Raw genomic sequence first — 27,894 nt, 5'->3', positions numbered from 1 at the left:
AATTTGAAAAAGGTGGTTTTAAAAGTTTTTTAAAATTTAATTTAAACTGTATTATTGCATTTTTAACACGTTTGTAGTAAAAACAAGTTTATGTAACGATACAATATTTTCGCTAAGAATTTTTAGACATTCCCCTCGAGTGTAGACAACCAGTTCTACATTTTACGGTTCATAGGTTTTATGGTTTCAGAAATTAACAAAAATATTGTATTTTATAAATTTATAAGGTTTGTAGAAAAAATATTGTATGATATACGTGTTAAAAAGTACATTTTTAAGGCACTCATGTGAATTGCGTGCCTTAAAACTTTCACATGCGTGCCTTAAAATTGTACTTTTAACACATATCATAAATAACTATTAAATAATGTCGCAATTAATTATTTGGTACATTAAAGGATTTTAGAATTATTACTCCAGGCTGTGGGTGAAAAATAGGTCGATTTCAGGATATAATTCAGGAATTTTTAAAACCTATCAGGTGTTGTAAAGGTCGATGCCAGGAATAACTTATACTAAAATGTGACCAAAAATATTGTGAGCTTTCTTTTATTGCGATTTTCATTTGTTAAATTTGCAATTTTTAAAGATTTTTAATTTTGCAGCTTAGGATATTGATTCTAGAGAAAAACTTTTTAATAGAAAGTTGTAGTAAATTAAAAAACCTACAATTTGAGCTCCGGTAAGTTTAATTTCGTTTATTAGTTATTGCAAAACAGCCTGCGAAATGTCCAAAATGGCCGTTTTTTACAATTGCGTTATTTATTGTACAAATATTTTTTTCTGTTTTAAAGCTTTACAATGAAGATCTTTCAATTCCAAACATAAAAAAAATTGTAAGGCCGGATTAACGAAATTGTTGCTTAGATATTATAAATTGATTATTCCAAGAGGTCAAATGTCGAAGGCTATAACTTTAAAAAAAAAAATTGTAGAGAGTTGGTGAAACATCCAATCTCCTCTTATAGAGTTATATTTTCATATTCTGATGTAAATAAATGCGTAAAACATTTTTAAACCTCTAATTTTTGGGTTTGAAAATAAGGGGGCAAATTTCGTTATAAATATTTAGAGCTGAAGCGGCCCTGTACATCCCATGAGTTTTTAAATTACAGATTATTGTTACTTAAGACGAAACGAAGATTCATAAAAAACTAAAAATTTTCTACAACCAACTGAAGCCGAGATAATTGTTTCTTTTTTCTTAAATTGTAGTGCCTTTATTTATAACAATTAAGAAATTATTTTACAGTCATTGACTAAAGAAAGACATATGTTATCTTAAAATGAAAATTATTATAAAATATAGTTACATTTAATTACTAAAAATTATTTTTAAAATCGGTGCTTTTGCGAGCGGCCGAATTTTGCAAATCACCCGGCTCGCTTCATAGTCCTGTCGCCAGGGGGGGTACAACGGCCTCCTTAATTCAGATGGACTTACCCAAGTTTTTTTTATGTATTTTGACCCGTAGAACACGAATTTTTTGGGTAACAGTTGATCCGGATGTCGATAATATTGTTATAAACAAAGAACTTGAGGAATTACATGGCAGCGATTTTTCGCAAAACAAAATATTTTTTTGTATTTTTTGGGTGATTCTCAGCAAAAAATGGTCTTACAAGTTTTTTCGTAGGACGCGTAGTTTTCGAGATAAACGCGGTTAAACTTTCAAAAAATCGAAAAAGTGCAATTTTTGAACCGGAATAACATTTGATTAAAAAATAAAATTGCAATTCTGATTACTGCATTTGAAAGTTAAAGTCAAATTCTATCGGTTTTGATTGTTTGCATTGCTAAAAAATAAGTTTTTATTTGTTAAATAAAGGTATAAACACATAGTGTTTCCCGGGCCCAATGCATGCGTTTTAATGGACGTAATGTACGTAGAAATTCTGTATGCGCGCCTACTCGTTCGATTTCAAATTAGAAATGCATTGAAAACATCATTCAATCACTGTGTGTTGATAGCTTTGTTTAACAATAAAAAAATTAATTTCTAGCAATGAAAATAATCAAAACCGATAGAATTTTACTTGAACTTTCAAATGCGGTAAGCAGAATTGCTATTTTATTTTTCAATCAAAAGTTATTCGGGTTCAAAAATTGCAATTTTTCGATTTTTTGAGAGTTCAACCCCGTTTATGCCGAAAACTATGCATCCTACCAAAAAACTTGTAAAATAATTTTTTACTTAGAATGACCCAAAGAATACAAAAACATGTTTTGTTTTGCGAAAAATCGCTGTTATGTGGTTCCTCAAGTTCTTTGTTTATAACAATCTTATCGACATCCGGATCGACTGTTACCCAAAAAATTCGTGTTCTACGGGTCAAAATACATAAAGAAAACTTGGGTAAGTCCATCTGAATTAAGGAGGCCGTTGTACCCCTACTGGCGACAGGACTATCAAATCCGCGCGCTCGGAAAATTTTTACGTAACTTGTATTAAATGTTGACCGAAAACAATGTAATAATATTACCATTATAATATACAGTCTACTTACCACTGTATTTGTTTTTCTTGATAAACTTTTATATGTGAAATCTACCTTTAATATGAAAAAACTATATTTTTAATTTTTTCATTGTTATATAAATAAAATAATAATGTTACTTCTTATTATACAATATAAAACTTTTTCTTCTTGTAGTGACTATCCGTTTTGGATGTTGGCGACCATCATGGCAATCTGTACTTGCACACTAAATCGGTACTGCTGCTCTAAAAAGATTTGTAGTTGTTGTGTTGAACGACGTACGTAAATTTTCTAGCAAGGTAATCCTTCGCCTTCCTGGTTCTCAGTTTCTAAATGGGGTTTGCCAAATTGCCATGATGGTCGCCAACATCCAAAACGTATAGTCACTACAAGAAGAAAAAGTTATATATTGTATAATAAGAAGTAACATTATTATTATTATATTTATATATAACAATGAAAAAATTAAAAATATCATGTATATGTATCATTTTTGTAATATTATTTCTTCAGAAACGAGATTTCACATATAAAAGATTATCAAGAAAAACAAATACAGTGGTAAATAGACTGTATATTATAATGGTAATATTATTAAATTGTTTTCGGTCAAAATTTAATACAAGTTACGTAAAAATTTTCCGAGCGCGCGGATTTGAAGCGAGCCGGGCGATTTGCAAAATTCGGCCGCTCGCAAAAGCACCGATTTTAAAAATAATTTTTAATAATTAAATGTTATTATATTTTATAATAATTTTTATTTTAAGATAATATAAGTCTTTCTTTAATCAATGACTGTAAAATAATTTCTTAATTGTTATAAATAAAGGCACTACGATTTAAGAAAAAAGAAACAATTATCTCGGCTTCAGTTGGTTGTAGAAATTTTTTATTTTTTAATCAATCTTCATTTTGTCTTCAACAACAATAATCTGTAAGTTAGAAACTCACAGGATGTACAGGGCCGCTTCAGCTCTAAATGTTTTTAACGAAATATGCCCCCTTATTTTCAAACCCAACATTTAGCTCGGCTTCAGTTGGTCGTAGATTTTTTTTATTTTTTTAAATCTTCGTTTCGTCTTCAGCAACAATAATCTGTAAGTTAAAAACTCATAGGATGTACAGGGCCGCTTCAGCTCTAAATGTTTTTAACGAAATTTGCCCCCTTATTTTCAAACCCAAAAATTAGAGGTTTAAAAATGTTTTACGCATTTATTTACATCAGAATATGAAAATATAACTCTTTAGAAGGAGATTGGATGTTTCACCAACTCTCTACGATTTTTTTTTTCAAAAAGTTATAGCCTTCGACATTTGAGCTCTTGGGATAAACAATTTATAATATCTAAGCAACAAATTCGTTAATCGGGCCTTACAATTTTTTTTATGTTTGGAATTGAAAGATCTTCATTTTAAAGCTTTAAAAAGTAAAAAAAATATTTGTACAATAAATACCGCAATTGTAAAAAACGGCCATTTTGGACCTTTCACAGGCTGTTTTGCAATAACCAATAAACGAAATTAAACTTACCATAGCTCAAATTATAGGTTTTTTAATTTACTACAACTTTTTTTTAAAAAGTTTTTCTCCAGAATCAATATCCTAAGCTGCAAAATTAAAAATCTTTAAAAATTGCAAATTTAACAAATGAAAATCGCAATAAAAAAAAGCTCACAATATTTTTGGTCACATTTTAGTAGAAGTTTTTAAAAATGTTTTACGCATTTATTTACATCAGAATATGAAAATATAACTCTTTAGAAGGAGATTGGATGTTTCACCAACTCTCTACAATTTTTTTTTAAAAGTTATAGCCTTCGACATTTGACCTCTTGGAATAATCAATTTATAATATCTAAGCAACAATTTCGTTAATCCGGCCTTACAATTTTTTTTATGTTTGGAATTGAAAGATCTTCATTGTAAAGCTTTAAAACAGAAAAAAATATTTGTACAATAAATAACGCAATTGTAAAAAACGGCCATTTTGGACATTTCGCAGGCTGTTTTGCAATAACCAATAAACGAAATTAAACTTACCGGAGCTCAAATTGTAGGTTTTTTAATTTACTACAACTTTCTATTAAAAAGTTTTTCTCTAGAATCAATATCCTAAGCTGCAAAATTAAAAATCTTTAAAAATTGCAAATTTAACAAATGAAAATCGCAATAAAAGAAAGCTCACAATATTTTTGGTCACATTTTAGTATAAGTTATTCCTGGCATCGACCTTTACAACACCTGATAGGTTTCAAAAATTCCTGAATTATATCACGTTTTTTCATCCACAGCCTGGGGTATATCTGAAATATATTCGTAAAATACTTCACGGTACTGCTCCCGTAGATATGTACAAGTTGTTCCTGTGCATGTTTCTAAAATTCTGGAATGGTTAACATTGAAAAATGGAAGATGTACAAAAATCTCATTGGTTGCAATACGACCGCTTTATAATAGACAGCTTCCAACAAAAACTCAATATCTGCAGTTACCACTTACTCTTCTAGTTCTAAGAAAGTAGCACCTAATAGCATTAAATTTGTGTTTTGGTTGGAATATCATTTTTTTCTAAAAGTTGTTAAAGTTAACTTAACAGACTACTGAGATAATACGTAAGAAAAAAATATTATAAAAATGCAGACAGCGTAAATTTAAAGAACAATAAAATAAAATTATTATATTTTTGTTTTCCAATACTAAGCGTGTTATAAAATTTTACAGTTGCAATTTAATATAAAGCTAGAATTTCGACGAAGAAATTGCTGGATTCGCTGCTACACAAGTATATTGTTCATTAGTTTATATAAAATGAAAGTCTAGGAACTAAATAATCCCACAGTAAAGGAAGACGTACATTCCAAATATTCGTCTATTTTGTGGTGAGAGAATTGAAACTGAATTGAAATTGAAATGTGTAATTGTTGGAGGAAACAAAGCGTAGACGGGAATTTTGCTGCTTCAAATGGTATAAGTATTATTACTCGTGGCGAATTAAAATTAAGGTATCTCGTACATTCAAATGCAAAACTGTTTCAATTTATGTACTTGAAAACAATTTGAATAATTGAAAAATAAAAAAACATAAATATAAATAATTGGACTTCGTAAGTCCAAGATTTTCACCCTGTAACGAGGTCGTTGCGTTGTTGCTCAGGTAACTAAATCAGTCGAAGAAAAGAGTTCGCTTTTTAAGACATTTTTATTTGGAATCAAAACATACAAAAGATAAGATAATAAGCCTTAATCACTCGTTAATAAAATATATTTATAATCTACTTTTAGTACTTTATAATTGCTTTTATTAATACGACATGAATGTATAAGAAAAGGGAAGAAAGGAAATCTCGCTCAGCTCGCCAGATGAAAAGACATATTAGGGACATACGATCACCGCTCGTATAAGGATAGGTAAAAGGATAGGTAAGAGGAAAACTGTCGGATTCGCTCAGCTCGCCAAAGCGACAGCGGAAAATGGTCGGGAAATACTACCTACATAAACTCACCTCTTATACCTTGCTGTTGTTTATTATTCTTCGATCAACGCTCCAAGAATATTAATCAACTGGGCTTTTCGATCCGACTTTTATATATTCCAGGACGGTACAAAACCACGTTTTACTTAATTCTTTGGCGTACTCTAGACGATAAAATTATATTATCATCACAACTCAACGTGACCGGAAGTAGAACCGGAAGTCGATATTTATACTAAAAGGAAAGATCAAGTGAAAAGAGCATTATGAAGCCAAAGACTATCGTGGCTAAGAAACATCGGGCAAGGGTCAGGGCTGAAATTTAAACAGCTAATAAGAACAGGTGAAGACTGAGAAGAGTTTGGAATTGTAGTAGCCAACTCCATCGAGAGAGGGCACCTTAAGACGAAGAAGCCGTTTCTAGGCTTTTATTTTATCTATTTTAACTCTTTCAGGGGCGACGGTACCCAAAATGTAGGTACCACAAAAAAATTCACTGAAATGGGCAATGGTACACATTTCGTACCGCATTTACATTGATTGTCTCGAATACGTCAAAATAAGGTAAAATTTGCTGTAGCATTTCTGCCCCTGAAAGAGTTAAAGATGATCAGAATAGAACTTGCACGAAAAAGCTTTATTAGCTGACGTTCTGTAGAGAATAAAGAGTAGTGAAATGCTACGTCTGGTTCATTTTGTTCTATGGTAGTGACACCTGGACAACAACAAAAAAAAAAGAATGTGTGTGTACTTTGTACGCACGTAAGAAGTTATACTTCTATTATAATATAATTTCAACGAAATAAATATATCTACTTAACAGTTACAATACAAAAAATTAACAATAATTACCAAAAATGAACCAAAACTTAAATAGCTTTAGCCAAATATTAAAAAAAAAGAAAAAATATGAATCGTCCGGGATTTGAACCCGCAATCTCGCGATTTTTTTATCTCTGGTCCAATGCTCTACCAACAAGGCCATCAAGCCGCATGCTACTTACCACTCACATATACATAATTATACATCACGGTGACAAGTGAAATATAAAAATATATGTTTTATTATTTTACGCCCAAGGACGACAAATCCAAAGACACAAAATTATAATAAAAAACCTTTTAAACCACCCTTTTCAAATTGCGCAAGTTGTATTATTAATATTAATGTTAATAAATGAAATATAAATATTTTGACGTTTCACAATTTGACAATTCACTTTTAACTGCAGTGCCTTAAAATTTTTAAAGCACTAGTGCCTTAAAGTAGCATTTTTAACGCTCCGATGGAGTCCTAAAAATTGCATTTTTAACACGTTTGTAGAAAAATATATTTAAAAACACTAATATATTCTTTCCAAACCTTTTTTGGACTGATACATACATAAATTAAAACATTTTGAAGTGTAACTTCAAAAATATAATATGAAAACTATTCAAAAAGGCAGTATAACTATTAACTAACCTTTGCTGTTTCTCTTCCCACAAATTTTAAAACGCAACAACTATACATAACCAAACCGTCAACCGTCCAAACCACAGCTGCGCTACAGCTGCCATATTGGATAATTTTTGACATGTCATTTGAACATCCAATCAGAACAAAGTTATAATGCGCATGCGCCGGGATCATAGGTTTTAACATATAAAAATTCACCCTCATATCGCGCGTAAAGAAGTATAACTTCAATAAAAAAATTTTAAACAGTTAGAAGCGTTCGAGTTGTGGTGATACCGTCGCATGCTCAGAATCCCGTGGACAGCACGCATATCTAACGAACGTGTGCTAGAGACCATGCACAAAGAACGAGAATTGATCAACATCATAAAATTGAGAAAGGTTGAATACTTCGTTAATATAATAAGAGGACCTAAATATTGCTTGCCTCTTTTAATCATTTAGGGCAAAATCGAAGGAAAACTCTGGGTTGGAAGAAAACAACTGTCCTGGCTGCGTAACATTCATTAGACAATGGACAGGTCGAACGGTCGAGGAACTTTTTCATATAGCTGCCGACAGAGAAACATTCCATCAGCTTGTTAATATAAGGATAGCCAACGCTTGAAAACAAGCACGGCACAAAAAGAAAAAGAAGATTTAAAATATTTTTGACTCTATAAAATCGAAATAATTGTATACGGTTGAACTGGTATTGAAGTGGAAAATTCAATAAAGGTACAATATATAAATATCTATCCAGACAATCCCAGAAAATCCAGAATCCCAGAAAAATTAGGGTATATGTTAACAGTGAGCCTAAAGAATACCACAGCAAAGATCAGCTTCAACGGAACAACTTCTAACGAAATCAATATAAACAAAGGCGTAAAACAAGGCGACTCTATCGCACCGTTAACCTGATGTTGGAAGTAATAATAAGGAGGACAAACTTTTCAAACAAAAACATTATTACAGTAGTCTGGGCTGATTATCGGAGAATAGGCCATTTTTGGGAAAAGTTATTTACCAGCAATTTTATTGCTGGAATCGAATCTTATGATTGTATACATTAATAACATAGGTATGCAAAGTCCGCAGATAGTGTGCTACTTTTTTATAAACAAAATGGCGCCCGAAAATCGTGTTTATTTCAATTTTTGCTCTATAACTCCAAAGATTTTAACTTAAGACCAAAAACACCCAAATAAAAATTCACCGCAATTAAATTCTGCATAGAGACGTGTTTTTTCCGATTTACTTCGACGAAAACTTTCCCTGAAAAAAGCGGGTTTTCCAACAAAATCTTTAATTTTCAACTAAATTTTTAGATAAGTAGTTGTTAATCAATAATTAAATAACTTGGTAACGTAAAAGCCCTTTCCATATATATTATAATTCCAGAAGCCGATGGAAATTGAATGAACAGTTTAGCAACAATTGAAATGTTAATTAAAAATTTACGGTCGCTATAATAACGACAGTAATTAAAATGCATAAGAATAACTATGATTTTTTCATAAAAAGACACTATACCTATCTAATGTACTTTAGTGTAGGAAACAAAGGTTGAACCTTGCAAAATGGACACAAGTCCGGTTTTATTTTTTTTCTGGTATATCAAGGGGTGCTTATTATAAGACTAACTTTTTCTGAAAAAATTTCGCCCCGGAACCTCCCTTTTCACCCCTTTAAAGGGGGTAATTTGTGGTTTTTGCGGAACGTAGCCCTTTCTGTAACTTTTACAAAAAATTTCTTTTATAGAAATATGAAGAGGACTATATTTTCTACGATTTATTTCCGACACCATCTCTCTATCATCCACCGTTTAGCGGGGGTGGCGCCCTAAATTTGACAAGTTTTTAAAAAAGATGTTTTAAAAAAAAATATGTTTTTCCCTAACTGTAACGGAAATTAAGAAGAAATCCTGCGGCAATTATTCACAAATAATTGACTGATTTTTTGGTATAGGTTTCACTTAAGGGTAATTGCTCTTTTTTTAATTACAGGGTGTTACATTTTAAAAAACCCCTTTTTATACCATCTGAACCGTTTATGCTAGAGTAAAAAGACTTTCAGCGATTACCCATGTACTGGTGCTATTTACAAATTTGTATAATGCACCCCCATTTTTTCCCCGGAACCACCCCAAAAAAAAGAAGAATTAATAAACAAATTGATTTTCTTGGAATCCTTCACACACAATGCCCTTTATTAATATGCTTCATATATCATTTTGTGCACGTTATTATTACCCATGCATGGACACCAAAAGCAATTTCCTAGTGCAACCTTTGTAGCAAAAAAAAATAAATAAAATGGGGGGTTGAAAATTTTTTTTTTGTTTTTTGCTTTTTGATCCATATGGGCATATGCTTCATCAACAGTGCTTTTCAAAAATATATATGGTTATTGCAACATCTCTGCGGAAACCACCCCTATCCTTGAAAATATACTGCAGAAACTACCCCTATCCCTTGGCGAGCATGTTTTTACGATTTTCTCATTACCTATGTATTCTTTTTAAACAAAACTTATACAAGGTTAAAGACCACTATTTACTCTAAAAATTATGTCCTATTCATTTTTTCGTATAAGCAACCGTTACGGCACAGTGGCGCCGTAAACCTCATATATGCTTTGACGGGCTCCAGTTTTTGTTTTCTTTTCGTCATCTGTTCGTTTTATTGATAAAGTACTTATGCAAAATAAAACAACATAGTGTAACCTACAAATTATGACTTATGCACATTTTACATTCTTTGCTCCCCAAAGCCACAGTGGTGGCCCAAAATAAATTTTTGCATATTTTCGCCACCTACATGCATTTTATTGCATTAATGCTACCTTAACAGCACAATATTTACCCTTAGGTGGTCGCTACGCAGTGGCGGATCCAGGGAGGGGTGATGGGGGTGATCACCTCCCCCCCCTTTCAAACCAAGTGATATTATATTCAAAGGTTATAAAAATATTCATTTATTTTTATAGAGATTTAACCAATTGGCACTCCCCTCTTAACGATTCTGGATCCGCCACTGTCGCTAAAGCATAAAAAGTCATTCTTACAAAAATAATATTAATATAATATAAGTATTTCTATAAAAATAAATGAATATTTTTATAATCTTCAAATATAATATCACTTGGTTTGAGAGGGGTGGGGGTGATCGCCCCCATCACCCCTCCCTGGATCCGCCACTGCTTAGCGACCACTTAGGGGTGAATATTGTGCTATTAAGGTAGCATTAACGCAATAAAATGTGTGTAGGTGGCAAAATATGAAAAAATTTATTTTGGGCCACCACTGTAGCTTTGGGGAGCAAAGAATGTAAAATGTGCATAGGTCATGATTTGTAGTTTACACTGTGTTGCTTTATTTTACATAAGTACTTTATCAATAAAACAAACAGATGACGAAAAAATAAACAAAAACTGGAGCCCGTCAAAGCATATATGAGGTTTACGGCGCCACTGTGCCGTAACGGTTGCTTAAACGAAAAAAATTAATAGGACCTAATTTTTAGATTAAATAGTGGTCTTTAATCTTGTGTAAGTTTTGTTTAAAAAAAATGAATAGGTAATGAGAAAATCGTAAAAACATTCTGGATAAGGTATAGGGGTAGTTTCTGCAGTATATTTTCAAGGATAGGGGTGGTTTGCGCAGGGATGTTGCAATAACCATATATATTTTTGAAAAGCACTATTGATGAAGCATATGCCCATATGGATCAAAAAGCAAAAAACAAAAAAAAAATTTCAACCCCCCATTTTATTTATTGTTTTTGGCTACAGGGGTTGTACTAGGAAATCGCTTTTAGTGTCCATGCATGGGTAATAATAACTTGCACAAAATGATATATGAAGCATATTAATGAAGGGCATTGTGTGTGAACGATTCCAAGAAAATCACTTTATTTATTAATTCTTCTTTTTTTTTTGGGTGGTTCCGGGGAAAAAATGGGGGTGCATTATACAAATTTGTAAATAACACCAGTACATGGGTAATCGCTGAAAGTCTTTTTACTCTAGCATAAACGGTTCAGATGGAATAAAAAGGGGTTTTTTAAAATGTAACACCCTGTAATTAAAAAAAGGGCAATTACCCTAAAGTGAAACCTATACCAAAAAATCAATCATCTATTTGAGAATAATTTCCGCAGCATTTCTTTTTAATTTCCGTTACAGTTAGGGAAAAATATATTTTTTTTTAAAACATATTTTTTAAAAACTTGTCAACTTTGGGGCGCCACCCTTGCTAAACGGTGGATAATAGAGAGATGCTGTCGGAAATAAATCGTAGAAAATATAGTCCTCTTCATATTTCTATAAAAGAAATTTTTTGTAAAAGGTACAGGAAGGGCTACGTTCTGCAAAAACCATAAATTACCCCCTTTAAAGGGGTGAAAAAGGGGGTTCCGGGGCGAAGTTTTTTCAGAAAAAGTTAGTCTTATAATAAGCACCCCTTGATATGCCAGAAAAAAAATAAAACCGGACTTGTGTCCATTTTGCAAGGTTCAACCTCTGTTTCCTACACTACTTTACAAAAATGAAATTGGACTATTTAAGCGGCCTCAGGAATATATTATAAACAATTTTTTGGCTTATAAACAAATAGAATATCTCGGGAAATATTAAACTAAATTAAATTGTGAAAACGGTATTCGAAAGACAGCGGCAGTACGCTTTTTTAAAAGAAAAAACGTTTAATTATGATGAGTGGTTCCTGAGATACAACCGGTCAAAATTGACAGAAATTTACGGCAAAGATATAAACAATAGGATCATAATTTTCAAACCACCACCTTTTTGTTTTTGTCCTCTTTCTCCACACCAATTTTCATATCTTTAAAATCCTCATAACATATATTATTATAATAAAAACTATCGATAATACGTGTGAAAATTGCCAAAAATAGCAAAATTTCAATCAAAAATTAGGTTGGAGAAAATGTAACCCTCAAAGTTCAAAATCGGTATACGTTAAAAAAAATGCATTTTCTCGGTTTCCCATGGAGCAAATTCCTTCATTCTTTTTTTGTTCCCAAGTAACTCGATTAGAGCCATCGAACTAACGCATTATTAAATGTGAAACTTGCTTTTGTTTTGTTATAATAAATTAATTTATTTATTATAACACAATTTTTTAATTTGTTTAAATAAAAATTGTTTAAATAATTATACAGCTTTCAAATGAAATATTTATGTTTTTAACTTTAAAAGGTACACTTGTAGTAAGTTTATCTAAAAAAAGCCTACAACTGGAAAAAATATGTAATTTTCTGTTCTTATAAATAAATTAATCTATTATAACAAAACAAAAGCAAGTTTGACATTTAATAATGCGTTAGTTCGATGGCTCTACTCGAGTTATTAGGAAAACAAAAAAAGAATGAAGGAAATTGCTCCATGGGAAGCCGAGAAAACGCATTTTGATAACGTATACCGATTTTGAACTTTGAGGGTTACATTTTCTCCAACCTAATTTTTGATTGGAATTTTGCTATTTTTGGAAATTTTCACACGTATTATCGATAGTTTTTATTATAGTAATATATGTTATGAGGATTTTAAAGATATAAAAATTGGTGTAAAGAAAGAGGACAAAAATAAAAAGGTGATGGTTTGAAAATTATGATCCTATTGTTTATATCTTTGCCGTAAATTCCGGTCAACTTTGACCGGTTGTATCTCAGGAACCACTCATCATAATTAAACGTTTTTTCTTTTAAAAAAAGCGTCCTGCCGCTGTCTTTTGAATACCGTTTTCACAATTTAATTTAGTTTAATATTTCCCGAGATATTCTATTTGGTTATAAGCCAAAAAATTGTTTATAATTTTAAAATATTCCTGAGGCCGCTTAAATAGTCCAATTTCAATTCTGTAAAGTAGATTAGATAGGTATATAGTCTTTTTATGAAAAAATCATAGTTATTCTTATGCATCATAATTATTGTCGTTATTATAGCGACCGTCAATTTTTAATTAACATTTTAATTGTTGCTAAACTGTTCATTCAATTTCCATAAACTACTGGAATTATAATACATACGAAAAGGGCTTTTACGTTACCAAGTTATTTAATTATTGATTAATAACTACTTATCTAAAAGTTTAGTTGAAAATTAAAGATTTTGTTGGAAAAAGCCGCTTTTTCCGGGGAAAGTTTTCGTCGAAGTAAATCGGAAAAAACACGTCTCTATGCAGAATTTAATTGCGGTGAATTTTTAGTTGGGTGTTTTTGGTCTAAAGTTAAAATCTTTGGAGTTATAGAGCAAAAATTGAAAAAAAAACACGATTTTCGGGCGCCATTTTGTTTATAAAAAAAGTAGCGCACTATCTGCGGACTTTTCATATCTATATTATTAATACATACAATCATGCCTATTCTGTAACTCATTTCGATGATAGAAGTCAGTAAAATCGAATAGAAGTGACCAAGTCGAATAGAAATAGTCCAAGTCCGTATTCCATAACTACTTCGGAATCTCTACAATCGTAATGTGAATAGAAATCACTTCGACAGCATTTACCCTGTCGAGATGAGATTTCGATTATCGGAATTGTGGTTGACGCAAGCGCATTTTGTTTTGTTTTGACGTTTATATTTTATATATAAAAATAATTAATTACATACTACTTATTTATAATTATTTATAGTATTTGTACCTTTTTTTAGCTGCTTAATTTTTAGTCTGTGGTGTTATTTGTTTAGAGAACTATATATATTTCATTTAGACATGTTGTACGAGTATGAATAATTGGACCTAACCTTATTTATTTGCTACTTGGCGTCTGAATGTTTCCCATTCACATTGTTGCCATATTTTGTTCGCATATTTCTTGTACAATTGCAATCAATGGTATAATGCACAAGAATAGCATACGATAGACTTCTTATGCGTTAATTGATAAATAAATATTATACCAGTATACTTGTATATTTATCAGTCAACGCTCATAGTCTGAACAAATTATAGAAAAGATGTCATTTTTGGGAAAAGCTGTTTAGCAGTTATTTCAACTGGAATCGAATCTTAAAGATTGCATATTATTAGTAATATCAATTTTAAATAATTTATTAATAATAATGAATTAATAACATCAATTTAAATATCTTTGATTTAAAAGCATTTATACTTCTTATCTTCACTTATCTTTTTTATTTATCAGTTTATCTTCTTTTTTATATCAATTTTAATTAACTTTAATTTAAAACCATTTATCCTCTTTTGAGCTTTTTGCATCCAGTATTTACACGAATATTTTATTTACTTCTCAAAACTTTGAGGATAGTATGAAGAAAGTATGAAAACATTGAGGAAATGGCAACGGTGTCATATTTCAAGTAACAAAATAGGTCACAGAACACAATTTCGCTGGTTACTGCGCGGTTGCCACCTCCTCAGAACCGCGTGAAATAGAAGTCAGAGATTTCGATTACGATATGAGTTACAGAATACCGATCCAAACACAAAAATGACGCGATAGATATCAAACATTCCGATTTTGGGTAATTACGATTCGACTTGGTCATTTCTATTCGATTTGTTAAAAGTTACAGAATAGGGCTGAATAATAAGATTCGATTCCAGCAACAAAATTGCTGGTAAATAACTTTTCCTTGTATTTTGCTAATTAGCCCAGAGTACATATCGACTTCAACTAGTAGCATATGCAGATGATCTAGTCATCATAGCGAAGACGAAGATGACACTTATAAAAGCCGTTGAAAAATTAGATAAAGAATCGGGCTACAGATAAACCAGCACAAAAAAAAATATATGACGATAGGGAAGGACGACACAACAAATCAGAAACATCTTATAACACAGAACCATAAATTTAAAACTGTATCCACCTTTAGCTACTTGGGAGCAACAATAGGGAAAACCGGAAAAGAGAGAACAGAGGAAAGAATTCTGAAAGGCAAAAAAACATATGGAATGAATGGAAATCTGCTGAGAAGCAAGACCCTAAGTAAGGGATCCAAGATGAACCTATATAAGACCTTAATTAGTTCGATTGTTACATATGGAATGGAAACAACAACGATTAATAAGAAAGTAGAAGATAGTCTTCTGAAATTTGAAAGCAAAATAATGAGAAAAATACTGGGCCACAATGCAATAATAGACGGAGAAATACGAATTAAAATAAATGCCAAAATTGAAGAAGAATTAAATAGAGAAAATATAGTCAGATACATAAAATCGCTTCGCTTAGAATGGATAGGACATATACAGAGAGGCCCACAATCAGATATGTTGAGAAGGATAACTAACTGGACACCACTATGGACCAGGTGCAGAGGAAGACCCAGAAGAAGATAACTGGATGATGTAGATAAAGACATAAGAGCAATGAATGTGACAGACTGGAAAGTTCAGTGCAAGGACAGGAAGAAATGGAAAAGAATCACGAAAACAGCAAAGACACACAGCAAGCTATAAAATGACAGAGGAGTAGTCCACCTCACCCAAAAATAGGATTATAAACGCCATGACATTAGCTATAATCCCTAGGAATTGTAATGCTTAACCTTTAACTACCCGCGCATCAAGTTATAACATAACTACACGCGTGGGGTACTTTATACGCCACAAGAAAATACACTTAAAACAGCGGATTTGTTTTTTTTTTGAAAAAATACACTTTGTTGTTTGTTATATACCTTATTCGGCATCAGTAAATACTTGGAGTTCCTTCTCAGTAAGCCAATTGGGATTTATAACTGGAATCATGGAATAACTGGATTCCATGATAAATAAAATAACTAATAAAAAAATTTTTGAAATGAGATTTTTTACAGGAGAAAAAGTATTGCTTATAAAGAAAAATATATTTTGTGCCATAATGACTAAAAAACAATTGAAATATATACATACTTATAACTTATATTAATATAATCGCGGCGTATATTGTCCACCGCCGGAAACAACAAATAATAAACTGTAAATATAAATTACGATCTTCCCAGAACTCCGATTATAACGAAACTAAAACCAAATTGTAAAGCACATTCCAGTGATAGGTTAGAGTTAGAGAGATAAACAAGGTCAAAAATTAAATTTTTAAATATATTTGCAGTAGAATTCTTATATTTGGCGTACAAAATACGCCAGCGCGTGTAGTTAAAGGTTAATGAATGAATGAATGAATATAAATATAGGGTGTTTTATTTAAAAAAAAACCTAAGTCTGCTTCTTCTTCCTGCTACATATTCCATTCCGATTCCATTTTATTTTTAGTCTTTTGGTCCACATATTTATTTCTTCTATTCCACATCTCGCTCGTATTTCCTCATTTCTTACTCTGTCTCTTAGAGTTTGGTTTGTTATTTTTCGTAAGACTTTCCTTTCTGCTTTTTTCAGCAGTCTTTGTGTTTTCGACGTATCTGCTCTTGTTTCCGCTGTGTACGTCGTTATCGGTCTTATTGTTGATTTATATATCCTGGTTGTTGATTCCGTTGTGAGGTATTTATTTCTCCTAATTGTGTTTTTGAGACATTCTGCTGCCCTATTCGCCATGTTGGCGAAAAACCTAAGTGACTACTGATATGAAAAATGGTAAATCTGGCAACATTGCAAGCATCTCTATATTCCAAAATAGGCATATCTAGGTTTTTGTACAATTGATCCCATCCATTGAAGAGATAATTAAACTTTTGGCCAACTCTGTGTATTTTTGACAACGAACAAGTCTATATTATCATATCATGTAAAATTCTCTTATTAGTCCAAGTAATGAAGCTTAAAATAGGACAAAACCTCGCAATTTTTACAGAATGGATAGATTTGCTTGAAAATTTGAGAATAAGTAGGTAGTAGATAGTCCAAGCATCAAAATCTATATGATGTCGAAAGGCGCTTTTACCACGGGAGTGGTTGCCGCCCCATCTCAGGGGTGGAAATTTTTTAATATATTTTGACCGCAAAAGTTGGTAAAAACATTCATTCTAAGCAAAAAACGTTCGATATATTTTTTTTATAAAATTAATAGTTTTCGATTTATTCGCTATCGAAAGTGTTAGTTTTATACCGAAAAAATCATGTTTTTAATAAGTTTTCTGCTAATAACTCCAAAAGTTTTCGTTTTATCAAAACAACTTTACTTGACAAAAATGTTTACTTAACAAAACCGTTTTTTTTTTAATTTTCTTTAAGACCAAGAGTAATCGAGCTATACTTTATTATATGCTAGCTCTTCTTTGTCGAATGCTAAATATTGTAGTTTCAAAGTCAAAAGACGGGAAGCATATTTACAAATGCTTCTATACTACGGCACCAGAGTGCTGAAATCGGTTAGCCATTGAAATACACTCTTACGCTACAAACCCTCATTGATTTCGGCACCTATTAAATTATAAGATATCTATTAAATTATGGTGCCTAAGTTTTTGACCCTAACCTGAGAAACAAATAAAACAAAAATTAAAACAAAAAGCGCCAATGAATAAAAAACAAATTCATATTTTTTATTTTTATTTATTTGTAAGTACAGATATAATTTTGCTCGTACCTATACAGTTCGTCCATAAAGTAACGCATAAATTCATTATTAACCAAATAAACAACATTATTAGAAATTACTGAAAGAGGTCGATTTTTGATTTTAATTTATGATTTTTGCGCATATATATCAGACTAGTGACGTTATCCGTCTGGACGTGATGACATAATCGATGATTTTTTCAATAAGGATAAGGATCGTTTGACAGCCCATTTGAAAGGCAATTTAATTCTCTATTCAGTAATATAAACATTAATATAATTAATTATACAGGGTGTCCAAAAACAATGTTTTAATTAAATTGATTGACACAAAAAGAAGACTTTGCGTAGTTTATTTAATTCAAAATACATTTTACTGCTGTCAGAAAACAAAAATAAAATCCACAAGGAAAAAGTTTTCCTGTAGTTGGCTGTATACCATGTAATACAAAAAACAGTAAAATCCTTTATTAAAGGTATATTTAAAATCCCTCAAAAGGGCTGCATCAAAATCACAACATAACTAGTTTTCGACTGGTCCACCAGTCATCATCAGTGCTTACGTGCAATGTACATGCTAACCACCAATATATTATTTAACAAAAATATGTGGGTCAAAGCCCAGTAAAAGTAGTCCGTCAAGGAAACATTGATTTAAAATGCTACATTAAGCGTGGATGTTTAAAATATTTTGCTAATCTGCCCCAGGTAACATCTGCAAGTCTTGCTGTCATACTTTCACACTGTGAACAAGTCAAAATCCACAGCTCATAAGCAGTAATGATGACTGGTGAACCAGTCGAAAACTAGTTATGTTGTGATTTTGATGTAGCCCTTTTGAGGGATTTTAAATATACCTTTTATAAAGGATTTTACTGTTTTTTTTTTAAATAAAATATTTATTTCAAATATAAACATTACTCTTTGCTTAAATGTAATGTTTAAGCTGCCACCTACCTGCCTCTTGACAGTTTAAACATTTAATTTAAGCGAAAAGAAATGTTTATTTACCAAATAAAAGTTTTATTTCTGTTTTATGACAGCAGTAAAATGTATCTTGAATGTATCTCTAAAATTTAATATAAAAAAAATTGGACACTCTGTATCAATAATTATGTCAATCTTTATATTATTGAATAGAAAATTGAATTTCCTTTCAAATGAGCTAGCACACGACTCCTATTCTCCTTTAAAAAAATCATCGATTACGTCATCACGTCCAGACGGATGACGTCAAATATATAATCCGAATATCATAAATTAAAATGAAAAGTCGACCTGTTTCGGTAATTTCTTAGAATAATGTTGTTTATTTAGCTAATAATGAATTTATGCGATACTTTACGACGCACTGTATACGAGTAATTATATATGTACCTACCTATAAATGAATAAAAATAAAAAATATTTATTTCTTTTTTATTCAATGGCGTTTTTTTTATAATTTTTGTTTTATTTGTTTCTCGGGTTAGGGTAAAAAAATACATCCTTAAATATGCTAGGTTTATTGCAGTTTAGACATTTCTATTAAAAAGTTCGACATTTCTATAAATAAAATAAAAGTAAAGCAACAGAATGTACCTATGTATCTATAAAAATAATATTGTAGTACTTATGTTATGAAATAAGAAATTTATGACTATGACTCTGCAATCAATCATAAATAAGTCTTTCTAATTGGCTCAGCCAAAGAAGAAAAGACATTTCTATTCCTGTTTTTCAAGCATAAATTGAAATATAAATATATAATACTTACAATAATATTAATTGCAATAAAAACTTAGACACCAAAATTTAATAGATGTCATATAATATAATAGGTGCCGAAATCAATGAGGGTTTGAAGCGTAATATTGTTTATCAAAGGCTAACCGATTTCAGCACTCTGGTGCCGTAGTATAGGAGCATCTGTAAATATGCAGACGGGAAAACCATGTATTTTCAAGGATAACTTGTTTAAGCTAATTTAAAGTATTTAAAAATATCTATCTCCAGAAATAAAAAAATGTCTCTAGCTCAAAAATTAAGTGACTTAAAATGAAAAGAATATCAGTCCCTATTTTTTCAGCAAACAAGTGATCAGAAGCAACCCCCTAATCACCACTCTAATTAAAATTAGTCATTGCCCTTGTTCAGTCTTCTTTATTTATGTATTATTAATAGGTTCTAGAAGTTTGACCGGCTTAAAATGATTAGTATTTAAAAAAATGGAGATAAAAGCGAATAACGAATTTTTGTGGTTTGGAAATAATGTTTTTTTCTTCAGAATAGAAAGATTACCATCACAGATACGAAAAATATTTAAATATGAAATTGTAGCTTAGTTTATTTCCAAAAACCTGATTTGCAAAAATTTTTTCTAGTGCCAAAATTGAGTGAGCTATTGACAATTAAAACTTGTAATAACATGTAAAAACCACCTTTACCAACCCTTTCAATGTCACCTCTTTTTATGACTGAGGATTTTAAAAGGATTTAATATTAACAGCCTTATAGATCTTATAAAGACCTACAAAATTCTTTTCTACTAAACTTTCTAAATTAAAAAATAAAAGTCACAGTTAAAAAATCAATATATTTTTTGAAAAAATTGGAGAAATCCAATTGGAAGCATAATAATGCAAGTTGGCGGTGTTTTTAGTCATTGACTTTATTTATTCTTCTTTATTTATGTATTGTTAATAGATTTTAGAAGCTTGACTGGCTTAGAATGATTAGTTTTCAAAAAAATGGAGTTTAAAGCGAATAATGAATTTTTGTAATTTGGTAAAAAATGCCATTCTCTTCAGAATAGAAGATTATCTTCAGAGATACGAAAAAATGTTTAAATATGAAACTGTAAGCTATTTAATTCCCAAGAACTTCGTGTGAATAAATTTTTTCTACGGCAAAAATTGAGTGAATCGTAAATGTATACAATTATATAAATGAATATGTAATTGATTTTTTATATATAAAAGTAACGCTTTGTAAAAAAATTTATAGAACGTTTTTTGCTTAGAATGAATGTTTTTATCAACTTTTGCGGTCAAAACATAATAAAAAATGTCCACCCCCGAGATGGGTTGGCAACCACCCCCATGGTAAAAGCGCCTTTCGGCATCATATAGATTTTGATCCTTGAACTATCCACTACTTATTCTCAAATTTTTCAAGTAAATCGATTCATTCAGTAAAAATTGCAAGGTGAAAAGCTTCGGTTCCTGGACTATATTGCGGATAATAAGATATTAACTTCAAAAAAGCACCAAATATTCTTTTAATACATTTGCATATCCAATTAAATCTCGACAAACTATCTCGGAATCTATTACAGAGTTCCGTTATCCGGCATTTAGCGCACTCATTCTAATTCCAACCGAAAACAGTTTTCCGTTTCAATTTAAATTCATAAAGTATTCGGTCTTAGAAAATAATGCTACCAAGATGAAGAAATATCGTTATCTGGTTACTTTTTGTTTACTATTTCCACTTTTAGATTTCGTAAACTTAGAAAGTTTGCAAAACAAACTTTTATCGCGCAGAAAAAGATATTTGACTTTTCCCGAAGGCGCTAGCGTTTCGGTAAGTTTAACCAATTTTATTAGTCTTCAGTTTATATGTAAATCAAAGAATAGGGATAACTATAGAGTGGGATGGATTTGTATTACAGGAGCGAACCGACCCATGGGAATTGTCCGGTGATAGTATGCTTGTGTGGATTGTACGTCCTGAATACAAGTTCGTTATTAGGACTTGTGGGTCAAATTAAACTACAGGGGAAAATATACATGAACAGTTTCTTTTTAAATTTCATATCAACATTCTGTTATCAATTGTCTCATAATGATAGTAACTAAGAGATTTATTTTTGGCAGCCAATACTCTTTTATATTTACATTTATGTGTTATGGTCCTTTTCATGGGCATTTTTCAGTGCGTCACAAATGATAGAAAAAAAGGTAAGTCAGTGATAATATACATTTATAACATTTATTCTAACATGACATTTTAGTTAAATCAGACAGTTGTCACATTTTATTTGCAATTTGGTATAAAAACAAATCAATTGTGTTTATTGCATTTATAAAATGGTATTTTCTTTGATTTGTATAGTCTTATAAATTGTACAGATTATATTCGTAGATACATTATATAATTCGTAAATAAATTTGTTTCGATTATAGCGCCATCTATCGACAACTAGAATAAATGTTATAAATGTCTGTAATCACAGATGTACCTTTTTTTCTTTTTCTGTCACATACAATTTAATGCGTTAGAAAGAAATCGAAAAACTGTGACGCACTGAAAGATGCCTATGAGGAAAAGAATACTATTGTTCAATTGGTTGCATGTGAGAGTTCATTTTGAATAAAGTAAAAAAACAGACTTACTCTCAATCCTTTATTGTAACTTCCGACGACCGGTTTCGCTCTCTAAAGTATGTAGATCATCTTCAGGTCAACGGTTACAAGTCACTAAAGGCTACAAATAAAAAACCAGAGTTAGAACAATGTCTGGTTTTAAAAGATGCTAAAGATCCATAAGATCAAGCCAATATTGAACAACATACATAAAAGTAGTTAGGAGAGCAGACAAATACATATGCATGTACACTCGGGGGCGGTAACAAACGTCCCCAAGCTCACAAATACATGCAGATGTATACCGACTGTAATCATGCAATGATAACGTGTCGTACTTACATTCGGTTACAAGGAGCTACTTCCTGAGTATTCATTAACATGATATCTTGCCTAAGTTATGCTAACGGGATATGGTGGAACAGACGGAAAATGTTGTAAAGGTTAACAAGTTTATGGAAATTGGAAATTCTTGAGGGTGATGAGATAGTTGGTGAAAGACAACCAACAAATCTATGCCTGTTATTTTGTTTGTGAAGTAGACTAAAGTGAATGTCATATATATAATTTTAATATGTGATGGTTTTAAATATTTTTATTTCTATTTATTAAAAGATTTTTATTTATATTTATTAAAAGACTTCTATTTATTAATGTATGTGTTAGTGTACGGTGTAAGGTGTAAGATGAAAGTTGCATTAGCACATACATTAATAAATAGAAGTCTTTTAATAAATAGAAATAATAGTTATTTATGATATAAATGTTAAAAGTACATGTTTAAGGCACGCATGTAAAAGTTTGCAGAATGAGCGATAGCGAGTTCTGCAATTCACATGAGGACATGTGAATGTCCTACAAAAACTTCTACTTGGAATTGACTGACATTCCATTTTTATATTTTTTTGACATTACATCAAAATTGCCTATACGGTCAATACGACCTGCAGTGCCTTAAAATTTTTAAAGCACTAGTGCCTTAAAGTGACATTTTTAACGCTCGTATGGAGTGCTAAACATTGCATTTTTATCACGGTTCTAGAAAAAAAATATTTAAAACCATCACATATTAAAATTGTATATATGACATTCACTTTAGTCTACTTCACAAACAAAATAACAGGCACATATTTGTTGGTTGTCTTTCACCAACTATCTCGTCACCCTCAAGAATTTCCAATTTCCATAAACTTGTTAACTTTTACAACATTTTCCGTCTGTTCCACCATATCCCGTTAGCATAACTTAAGCAAGATATCATGTTAATGAATACTCAGGAAGTAGCTCCTTGTAACCGAATGTAAGTACGACACGTTATCATTGCATGATTACGGTCGGTATACATCTGCATGTATTTGTGAGCTTGGGGAGTGTACATGCATATGTATTTGTCAGCTGTCCTAACTACTTTTATGTATGTTGTTCAATATTGGCTTGATCTTATGGATCTTTAGCATCTTTTAAGACCAGACATTGTTCTAACTCTGGTTTTTTATTTGTAGCATTTAGTGACTTGTAACCGTTGACCTGAAGATGCTCTGCATACTTTAGAGAGCGAAACAGGTCGTCGGAAGTTACAATAAATGATTGAGAGTACGTCTGTTTTTTACTTCATTCAAGAATACTATTCTTTATGTCCCCTGCTTTTAAAAGATCGTCTTTTTGTTCTTCTTCTTACTGCTTCCCTAATAGGCTCGCACCTGTTCCATCTTCGGATGCCTCCTCATCAGATAACCAAATTGTCACCCCATCTCTTCCTTGGCCTTCCAATACTCCTTCGACCGTTTGGTGATCTGTCTCGTGCTATCTTTAACAGTCTTCCTTCTCCCATTCTGCTTAACACGGCTATACCATTCTTTTTTCTTTTTCAGAATCCAGTCATTTATGTTCTCTATATTACAGCTTTGCCTGTCAGTGCTACGTTGTCTGTCCCATAATGATTTTCCTGTGATATCTTGGACTATTTTGATTTCACTCGTTTCTATCAGATGTGTTTTGCGTCAGGTAGTGTGTTTAGACATCCTGCTATTCTGTTGGCTTTGTTTATTTGTTGGACAACTTCCGCTTCTGTATCTCCATCACTGTACATTAGTATTCCCAGGTAGCTGAGACTTCTTTCTTGCTGGATTATTTTGCTGTCCACTTCCAGCTTGTACCTTATTGGATCTTTAGAGATTACCATATTTTTTGTTTTATTTGGTGATATTGTCATATTATACTTTCCTGCTGTTATATTAAATTGATATAAAAGTCTCTGAAGATCATCTTCACTCTCTGAAATAAGAATGGCATCATCTGCATAGCATACTACAGAGATAATTTCTTCACCCATTCTGTACCCTTTACTGGTTATCAATCATAATATTTTTTTTCTTCTAAATATTTTTTACTTTACATTTACTCTACTTACTACTAGTTTTGTTGATTGTTTCATTCGTGTAAGAACTTCGACATTCGAGATTTTTCCCACATATTCCTATGTTCATAGGTTTCTATCCATTCCGTGTCCTTCTATCCTTCCATCCTTTTTCGGAAACGTTTCCGCGGTTAGTACAATTAAACCTAAAACTAAGATTAATTATTTCACTACAAAAACGAACATTATAGTCTAAGAGCTAGTGAACCCTCCGACTAACGGTCGTCCTGTAAGGCTAGAAATTTTTCTAGTGATCATTCATAGCACACCGAGGCTAAAAACCATGACCTGACAGGCATCAGCGGTGCACGTGTATCTACCAGGTGAATCGAAAAGTGCAAATTTAGGTGGTAAAATAAACTTTCTCCTGTAAGGTTTAAATTTAAGTATGTGTTTGATTAAGTCATTTAGAAGAAATGTGTACAATGACAGGAGAATCTGAAGAGCATAAGACCTTGCCAGGCGAGGGGAAAGATTAGGGGTTTTTCCTAAAATTATTCTTTTTGCATCGAACAAATTTTTTTTAGGTTTTTTGAATCATTCCAAATAGAAAAGGTGTTTAGTGATTTTTCTCTTAAGTTAATAGTTTTTGTAATATAAGCGATTGAAAATTTTGAAAATTGCGAAATCGGCCATTTTTAACCCTAAATCGGACATTTATCTAAAAATTTCAAAGTTGCCAAGTAGGCTATTGATTATATTCAAAATAAGATAGCTAAAAGGAACTACAACGTTAACGGAGTTTTATTATTTCATATGGTCAATGGATATCTATATATGTCAAAACCGCGGAGTGCTACCATTTATAGGGGTGCGTTTTTGAGAAATGGGTGAATTAGTCCCTGGGCACAGGTTACATTAGGGTGAGTCCTATGCACTTTTGGTACAAACATATCCACATAAAAATTGTTCCTGGTTAAATTTGCTATCTAAATATCACTTTTTAAAGTCAATGATACGTTTTTTTACAAAAATATATTCAAAAGAAAAAGCACAAAGAAACCCAAAAGAAAGAAATTTTGTTTTTTGTCCCATAACTTTTGTCCACGAAGATATAGGTATAGACATTGCTTTACAGAACAAAAACCTACATATTTTTTCTTTAAAATGTTGTTTAGTAGAGGTAATTAGGATTTATAGTTTTCGAAATATGATTTTTCAAAATTCGCCACTCACAGCATTTTTGGGCAATTTTCCTTGTTATTTCGCAAATATTGTTCTGTAACTTTTTTCTACGTAACTTTAGGTATATGCAATGGTACACGTAATAGGAATAGAAATTAATTACCTTTAAAATGGTGTACTGTATAACGTTGTACGACTTTTTTTAATGGTTTTTCAAGGTTTTATACTTTTAACGATTTTTTATAATATAATATAAAAATAAAATAATATTATTATACATAATAATATAATATTATATTATATATTATATAATACCAAATATAAAAAAATATTATTTTCTACATTTTTTACGATTATTTTTGAAATTTCTCATTATAACTTTTTTTTTCTTGTATATGAATATACTATATATTGCTCAATAAAGAGTGCTTACTTTCTGTTCTTTAAAATGGTGTATCATCTATATTTAAATATGTAATGGAAAGAACTAATTCCTATCTTCCTACAACCGCAGTTTTTTGTACATCCTTTGATACATTATATGCTATTTTTTCAAGCAAAGCTTGTGGTGCAGGAGGTATGACAGTAAATATTGGAATTAATCCATATTTTGAAGATTGCCCGGCCGAGTCAAGTGGATCCAAAGTATTACCTATAAAAAATAAGATTCAATCATAACACACAATCACATAAAAATGCTATAATGTGGAATTTAAAAAATAATCCTAAAATCAAAAATCGTTGCAAGTACTTATTACATTTCGAAAAAGCATATTATCTTATTCAAAAATAATCCTAGAATTTTTTTAATACACCATTTTAAAGTAAACAGAATAAGCTTTCTTTTTTTATTATATAATATATACCTAAATGAAGAAAAAAAAGTTATAATGGGAAATTTAAAAAATAATCGTAAAAAAAAAAAACTCGTTAAAAGTATAAAGTCTTGAAAAAGATAACCTCTTTAAAAGAAGTCGTACATTATACAATAGAACATTTTAAAGGTAATTGATTTCTATTCATCTTACATGTACCATTGCGTATGTCTAAAGTTACGTAGAAAAAAGTAACAGAACAATATTTGCGAAATAACAAGGAAAATTGCCCAAAATTGCTGTGAGTGGCGAAATTTGAAAAATCATATTTCGAAAACCGTACATCTTAATGACCTCTACCAAACATCATTTTAAAGAGAAAATATGTAATTTTTTTTTCTGTGAAGCAATGTCTATACCTATATCCCCGTGGATAAAAGTTATGGGACAAAAAACAAAATTTCTTTCTTTTGGGTTTCTTTGTGCTTTTTCTTTTGAATATATTTTTGTAAAAAAAAGGATCTTTGGTTTTACAAAGTTATATTTAGATAGGAAATTTAACCAGGAACAATTTTTATGTAGACGTGTTTGTACCAAAAGTGCATAGAACTCACCCTAATGTAACCTGTGCCCAGGAACTAATTCACCCATTTCTCAAAAACGCACCCCTTTAAATGGTAGCACTCCGCGGTTTTTTTATATATAGAGATTCATTGACCATATGAAATAATAAAACCCCGTTAACGTTGTAGTTCCTTTCTATAGTACATAATCAATAGCCTAAAGGTAGGTAGATATTCTTTAAACATTGATTGATGAAATTCCAAAGAGTTTTTTGCAATACAATATCGGAAACGCCTTTGTTTTTTAATTGCTAATCAATCGGTCGCGATACTGTAGTATAAATGAGGACGTTTGAGTTGGCATAAATTTATTATCTCTAGAATGGGCAAATTTCAAGAGAAATCCTTAGACGATCGATTTTTATTTTTAAATTAGGACTTTTTGGCATATATATAATACTAGTGACGTCATCCATCTGAGCGTGATGACGTAATCGATGATTTTTTAAATAAGAGTAGGGGTTGTGTGATAGCTGATTTGAAAGGTTATTTAATTCTCTATTCACTAATATAAACATTAACATAATTATTTAAACAGGGTGTAGAAATTTTTTATTAAATTAACTTTGATTAAATTTGACAAATAGAAGAAATTTTTTTTTGTACATCCTGTATAAATAATTATGTTAATGTTTATATTACTGAATAGAGAATTAAATAACCTTTCAAATGAGCTATCACA

General features: G+C 31.0%; 1 protein-coding gene across 1 annotated transcript in view; it reads left to right on the top strand.

Moving 5' to 3' along the window:
- Positions 1-21,226: 21,226 nt before the first annotated feature.
- LOC114339932 (uncharacterized) overlaps positions 21,227-27,894 on the top strand; it is a 77,455-nt gene continuing 70,787 nt past the window's right edge. Inside the window, exon 1 of the mRNA XM_028290616.2 lies at positions 21,227-21,451. Within this exon, the coding sequence (XP_028146417.1) occupies positions 21,314-21,451 (138 nt within the window). The 5' untranslated portion in view covers positions 21,227-21,313. The remainder of the gene's footprint in view (positions 21,452-27,894) is intronic.

The sequence above is a fragment of the Diabrotica virgifera genome, chromosome 7 (genome assembly GCF_917563875.1).
Source record: "Diabrotica virgifera virgifera chromosome 7, PGI_DIABVI_V3a".
In the NCBI taxonomy this organism is placed as follows: Eukaryota; Metazoa; Arthropoda; class Insecta; order Coleoptera; family Chrysomelidae; genus Diabrotica; species Diabrotica virgifera.
The sequence above is the reverse complement of the archived record's forward strand: the minus strand, read 5'-3'. Positions and strand labels throughout refer to the sequence as shown.